Source organism: Pieris brassicae, chromosome 8 (assembly GCF_905147105.1).
Source record: "Pieris brassicae chromosome 8, ilPieBrab1.1, whole genome shotgun sequence".
Lineage (NCBI taxonomy): Eukaryota > Metazoa > Arthropoda > Insecta > Lepidoptera > Pieridae > Pieris > Pieris brassicae.
The window spans coordinates 1,802,270-1,809,941 of NC_059672.1; the positions used below are offsets into that span (position 1 = coordinate 1,802,270).

Consider the following 7,672-nt stretch of genomic DNA (forward strand, 5'->3'; position numbering starts at 1 on the left):
AGGAGATTTCTGAATGAATTCGCCCATTCACTTACGTAATTGTAACTAAATATAATACGCCTTGAGACAAAATTACCTTTTAAACTAAACTACCATTAAATTGGCAAATTACAATTGCATTATCTGTAAACCAACCGTAGTTCAATTATTATTGTCAATCACGGTAAGTAATTACTTAATTTATTTGGAGGTCATAATCCTAATTACATTTATATCGGTTAGCATGTCCGACTGTACATGACGAGGGTTCAAATCGTAAGTAAAAATTTTACATATATAAATTTTCACAACGTCTGTTTGTAAAACTCTTAAACGGCTGAAAATTGAAACTTGAAACCCACCAAAGTCACCACAAAAATCAATTTAATACGAATATTAAAAAAATTGAAAAATACGACTTCAAACACATACACATTTAGAACATAGAAATAATGTAGTAATTGATTACCTTATATATAAAACACTAGGCTGTTTGTCAAGCGGCAAATCGAAAACTTTTTAACTAAAATAAATATGTATATATTCATTGTCAGGTAAATAAATAAAACGCTTTAAACTAGAAACTATTTAATCAGAGGAATTAGTATACAGGATATACCATTTTCTCTCCATTCATAGCAAAAAGTATATTTTGTGCTGAGGTGGTGGCCATAGCGTCTCTGGTTTTATGTGTGGCACTGCCCAAATGTGGTATTATACCTGAATATAAAAAGGTTTATTAAAAAAAAATATGTAGAGGGGAAAAATTCAAACTAGTGCCATCGTTTTCTTGTGAACCTTATACAATAATTGAGTACCTGTTTTAACCAATATTAAAATGACGAAGTATGACGATGATATAGAAAAAGAGTGAATGCTGTGGAGCATTGCATTCCTTAATGTGTACCCAAGGAATCTCAATTGAGGTTCGACTGGCCGTACCAAGGAGAGTTTATCCGGACGTATCTGCAGTAGTCAACGTAGGGAAGCAGGGAAAGAATGAAATTGGAATAAATGCCTTGGAAATGAGAGCGTTAAGAAGTACATTAATAAAAGTTCATCCAAGTTCTACTTCGCTAATTCATCTTTGAAGCTCTTCAATGATCCACAACGTGCTAAATTGTATCTTGAGGATATAAATTCTCATGGCTCTATTGTCTGTTAAGAGAATAAATATATTTAAACCTAAAATAGTAGAAAATATAGTATGTTTTTATTGTCTTCTTTTGTAGTCTGTAAACTTGAGAATAGACATAGCAAGGCCAAGAAGCAGCTGCCTCTTCTAGATTCTTAATGGTTTGTTTATTGTGATGTCAAATACTGATGAAACTTATACTATAAATTTTGCTCAATAACAGTTTGTAACCCCTCTCTTTCTTACCTTCTGGTGACAATTTGGTAAGCAATCGGTTAGAACCGATCACAAATACTACAATAAAATCGCAAAATTGATTAGGTATATTATAGTAAGTCAAGTTTTAAGAATACTTACAACAATTGGGGAGTGATACAAGAGGATGGCTGTGTGGCAATGGTTCCGGAGTCGCAACGTCCAAGCCAGCAGCAAAGATACGTTCCTCTTTCAGCGCGTCATATAATGCGTCTTGGTTTATAAGATCTATAATGTAAAAGAAATATTAAGAGCCCCAAAACATCTTTTTAAATACAAAAACAATAATCAGAATTAGGCCCTTGCGCGACGCTTGGTTCGTTTTGGCGTCAACAGTAACATCAATCTTTCTGAATTAAGTATCATCTAAATACTATATAAACTCTATTATTTACTTTCTATAAATAGTTTCCAAAGCAAATTCATTATTTTCTATACCTATAGAAAAACATCAATCGTATAAAATCTAACATACCTATGTTAGATTTTATACGATTGATGTTTTATATATTGCGGTAACTATAGTACAAGAAAAACCTTGGTTGGGACGGTACTAAAATTGGGATAGAAAAATCTTGGAAAATGAAAATATATTTGCTAAAAGCCTGCAGTCGAATTGACAGATATCAAGATAGATTATGTATTTAAATTTAAATACGTGAAAATGAATTTCGTGGCTATCTTATTACTGTCAGCTGCCAATGTCATTATATGTTTTTTGAAGTAAAACTTCTTTATCGGCGTTGTAAAAAAAATTACGCGTCACGTTATTCCGTTAGGCGCCATCTTTTTCTTGTCCGTACTACGGTTGAATCGAAGAGATTCGAAGCCATTAATAACATAAATATATAATAACGATAACAATGATAGTAATAATTCTATTACAATTAATGAAATTATGTAATAATCTTAGTAGTTATGTCTATGATAATAATAGCCTTTTTCTTATTTAACTTTCATTTAACCAATTTCTTTAGTGTTAGATCATTTTTCGAAAAATTACCTTATAAAGAAGTTTCACTTCTTATGTGTGTACACCAGTACACGCACACATTTTTGTTTTTTATATAATGGGGGGCAAATGCGCAGGAGGCTCATCTGATGTGAAGTGATACCGGAGCCCATGGACGTTAACAGTACCTGAAGAATTGGTACGCTCTCTTCTTTAAGGATCCTAAGTGGAATTGGATGGAGAATAATTCAGTGGGCAGCTGGTTCCAGATAGTGGTGGTGCGTGTAATAACTTCCTTAAGAAGCGTTGTGGAACGAAGGACGTCGAGGAGATACGGAGGTATTCTGCCTTGACGTCCGATGACTGAGCTGTAGTTAGTAATTGCGGTAGAAGATGCAGAGAGACCCCACCTCTCCAGGCAACGTTAAGGGATCATTCCACTCGGAAATTGAATGGTCGCCGAAGATTCGATATTACGGGGTTATAAATGAACATAAATATATATGTCTGGATTACATACATATATTGCTACAATATGTACAGACGTCATTTATCAGTTTTTGCTATAATTTCTCTTATCAAACCCTATTTCGTAACTGATACTTCTTATCATTAGATACGTATACCCATTTTTCCACAAAAGACAAATGTTTATAACTATGTATTTTGACTATGTTAAAACTTTTCAGAAAAAAATATTAGTAATTACTAAGACATTTTTGAAGCTAAATCCCCCTTTAGCTTTTTTAAGTTTTTAACATAGCGGGGGGGGGGGGCGAGTCCACAAAAAGTGCAGTCATAGCAGCCCATAGCCATGACAGGAGAAGTGTGGGATGAGTATGCTCTTTTTTTTAAACAGTCGTATCCCCGAGAGAAGAGCCCAACCTGTAGACGATTCCACAGTTTGCTAGTTCGCAATTGAAAATGTATTTTATGATTTATGAAGATTGAAACTGTCACGCAATGTTTAATAAATAGGAAGACATCGTTTGTTTTGTACATACAAGTAAACTCACCTCCTCTACCAATATTGATGACGACTGAAGTCCTCTTCATCAATTTGAGGGTTTCAACGTTAATTAGATGTTTAGTTTCAGGTGTAAGAGGACAGGCGAGGATCACAAAGTCACTCTCTTTCAGTAATTGATCTAAGGGAACACGTTCGACTCCTAGAGATTTTGCTGAAACATAAATAATATTGTAATTGATTTACATTATTCCTCTTAGCTAAATGCTCTTTAGACAAAGTCTTTGTTTAAAATTTGACGTAAAATTAATTTAAAAAAATATATACCTCAAAAAGCTTATTTAGTGTTCCCACCACCATTATTACCCTTCTAAATTATTAATTAATTAAAATTAAACTAATTATTAGTTAATTAAAATAAAAAAAAACACAAGGATACCTTCGGGTTTGTCAGATCGACCACTGTATATGAATCTCTCGACATCGAATCCTTTCAAGCGTCTTACAACTGCCTGCCCAACCCCGCCCAAACCCACTACACCGACAGTACTTCCTGCTATATCTTGCCCTAGCTTCCACTGGACACCGAATTTCCATCCGCCACTTAAAAATAAATATAAATAATAATGACTCATTTCGGAAAAATAAAAAATACTGAACACGTAAAATGTATGTATAACATACCTTTTGTTATATATAGAAAGAAAACATTTATTTAACTGGATTAAAGCCATTTGTATTATTATAAACTTATAATTATTTTACATACCGTCACCGTGACCACGCACGCTGAAAAGCACGCGAAACGTCGGAAAAATTTAAAATTTAAAATTATGTAAAATAATTTAATTTAAAAATAATAATAAGTTTATAATAATACAAATAGCTTTAATCCGGTTAGAAAAATTGTTTTCTTTCTGTTAACCAAAGACAATACTAAGTTATACATAATTTACATAACTCTATATACTTGCAATATGATTTATAAATATAAACTTCTGATAGTCAACGGTAACAGTAGGTTGAGAGGATGGAAAAAGTATCAAGTGAAAGCTTTTACGTCTTGAAAAACATATAAATATATTTTTTTTTAAATATCATATTCTCTGCAGCTGTCCCAATCTGCCCGCCCCTAACTAATTGGCCACGTGGAGACGGCCTATTTATCTCTTTGAATGTATCGGCGTTTCGTAGACCAAAGACAATTTGTTCCATTTTGGGCGACCATTGTGCAGTTGGACAAATAAATGTAATTAAAAAAGCAAATACCTCTCAATCTCCCGAATGCCAGATTTAAAACCCCTGGCTGCGGCTATCACCAGACCAACAGTAATGTCTGCTACAGCATTGTCTAAACTGTGTAAGGTGTTGCCCAGGGGAATTCCCCGCTTAGCCAACTCCTGTACATCAATGTGGTCCACACCAGATGCCATAGTAGTTACGGCTTTCAGCTGGGGTCCTGTTAATATATATATTTTTTAAAGCTTGGTATATAGGAGTCATATTTCGCGTTTTAGTATTCTAATTATAATAGATATGCTGATATTTTCTGCTCTATACAATGTAATGATCCATGGGATGTTTAATATCTTAATTGCATTGTTATATGTGAACTTTTTTGGTCTAAGGTATATCGGTTTCCTCAATATATTTTCCTTCACCTTACGAGCGAGTGTTAATGGCGCATATAGATAGAGCGTTCATTGGTGCACAGCAGGGGACCGAACCTACGACCTCAGGGATAGGAGTCGCACGCTAAACCGATGATGAAACTCAGCTGCAGGTATCAATCCGAACTCTTCGTGGTAAATGCAATAGGTGATGCAGAGACCCCATTATCTACGAGACGCCAAGCCGCTTGGAAAGTGACTCATCGGCGAAGATTATTTTCTTCAACTTCTTGTCAGCAATGTGCTCTGGACTTTGGCGCTAGCGATTTTTCTTTCTATAGATCTGCTGAAGCTGAGTTATATGCCCTTGTAAGTTCGCCAATAGTCGCATCACAAGATGTCGTCTCGCTTTCGATCCAAGGACGCCTTGCAAAGCCGTATAGCCACCGATCATCACAGCAGAGAATGTAATAAAAAGTTCTAAACCCTGCAGCGACACCTTGGCGACAGTGTCAGCAGATAATAAATCAGTTTAGCCTAATAATTATTGTCCTGTACATTGCATTAAATATTTTATAATATATATTTACCGGCTAAATCTATAATATCTTTTGTTAGACAATGTTTCGTGTTCCATATTAATGCATCTATCCCGATTATATTTTTCTTTATTTCTGGTAACATATCGGGTTCATAGTCCAAGTATGGCAGCACCGTTACCTGTAGCCTGAAATAATGATGTATGATAAAACTCCATGGATGTTTAAAACGAATTGTAAAAACAACATTTTTACTTTTCTATTCAAATCAAAATACATATTATTAATAGTAAACTGAATATATAACAGAATTTTAAAATTATGTTTTTTAATTGTCAAATAAAACCTATTGTGTATAATATGTTATGTGAATATGAGTTGTGTTAATTGAAGTAACATAACTAATACTCTTGTCTGCGTCCTTGACGTTAAGCGAATTAATACATAATAAAATTGTTGTACGAACAAATGTGAGACAACACAATACAATAACTATACAAAACGGCAAATTATAATATTTTAACGTGGCAACACAAACCAAAAAAAAAAATATACTCACTTATTTCGCAAAAGATCCAATCCGACTTTAGGAAATGTTTTGTTAACAATTAAAACTCTTTTAGACATCATTTTTAGCACGTTCGTCCTAACCTACGAATTCACGGTCAATTATAAATAATTTATTTAGTCAGATGTTTTGTGGTACATTATTATGTAACTCAATGGATTTTTTGTGAAAACTTGGGCAATAGTGTTAACATATATAGCCTTTATAGTTATCATATATTATCTGTAAGTGTAATTTGTTAACGTAAATTCAACATAGCTATAAATAGATATTAGACTAATGTTGCAATCATTATGAAATAGGTTGGTAACTGATGCAGCGCCACCTAGTGTTGAACGGATGGATCGGCAGAGTATCGAAATCGGACATTACATAGAAATTGAATACAGTAGTTTGTTTAAAAGAATTAATTAGGATCCCAATAGATGGCGTTGAAAACATTTTTATTATTTTAAATTTTTCGTTCTTCTAAATCTTATTAAACATATTATACATATTATGGTCTTTCTTGTCAGAAATACATTAGCGATATGTATATCTAAATAATACATGAGTTAATTTCGACGGCGGTTGTTGTATGGATATGTTCAAATAAAAACACTTTGTTTAAAGCTGAGTAACAACCGATATTGGAGAATGTTACAATTTATGAATAAAAAGGGGTTAAAAATATTGGCTTGAAGTGTGCGATGATTTTTTAGATTTTCTTTACGCTTTTAAATGTTTACTAATATATATATGTAACTTAACTAATGTTAGGTTAATTAGCTCACGACACGCTTTTTTACAGTTACAGGCACTCTATAGTTTGGTATTCAATGTATTTAGTTTTAATCATATATATATACAGTGATATTATATACTATAATATTCGTCGGTAATGCTGCAGCGGTATTTAATCGAACCAAAGACGTTCTTCTAAACGGAAACGAACGAAAAGCACTGCACCCTCAAGCTTGGTATGAATCTGATGACGGATGGTGAACAGTTCCTCAATTTAGAGGGATGATCATCAATCAGCTTGAACACTGGCCCAATTTCCAGTTAAAGTTGATTAGTTGTATATCCTTAGCAATATAACTTTGTAAGGGCGTATTGATTGTAGCCGTAGAGTATAGATGTCGCTACTATACCATAATATGGTACAATGAGAACACAATGAGAACTTATTTGACATTTAAGGTCAAGTTGCTTTTAGTATACAGAGGCCTGATTATAAATATATAGTTAATGTTTAAAATATTTTATTTCCAAAACACAAATACAGTATTTACAATATTTTACCTTATATTTTAAAAAATAATAAAAATAAAATTTAAAAGTCCCAGTGGCAGTGTACGTTTATCGCTGGCATTAAGCGAGGAAAACACCAGCTCTGGGGTCACCTTCAGACACCAACTTTAATTTTAATTTAGCAATTGCACTTGAACCCCACAGCCCAAGAGTCTCTACTCCAAAGGAAACCAAATCAATGTTCGAGGAAAGACTCTTATATTTGAGCCGTTTATTATTTTCCCGCCATTATATTCTGAATGTCACACACAACGCACGACGGAAAGCTTGAGAGTCACGCTGCAGGTGCTGGAGCGTGCAATGCTTGGCATCTCTCTTCGCGACCGCAAGGTCTGTGACGTAGGGCTGTCGTAACATCTAAGTGGCGCTGGGCA

General features: G+C 33.9%; 1 protein-coding gene across 1 annotated transcript; it reads right to left on the minus strand.

The window, feature by feature from the left end:
• Positions 1–556: 556 nt before the first annotated feature.
• Positions 557–6,219, minus strand: LOC123713858 (glyoxylate reductase/hydroxypyruvate reductase-like). Its single transcript, XM_045667749.1, has 7 exons — positions 5,997–6,219; positions 5,489–5,625; positions 4,558–4,747; positions 3,728–3,891; positions 3,338–3,502; positions 1,472–1,597; positions 557–699 (listed from the first exon to the last, which is right to left on the minus strand). Exons 1-7 carry the CDS (start codon positions 6,065–6,067, stop codon positions 581–583), a joined length of 972 nt encoding a protein of 323 aa, XP_045523705.1. The 5' UTR covers positions 6,068–6,219; the 3' UTR covers positions 557–580.
• Positions 6,220–7,672: the final 1,453 nt, after the last annotated feature.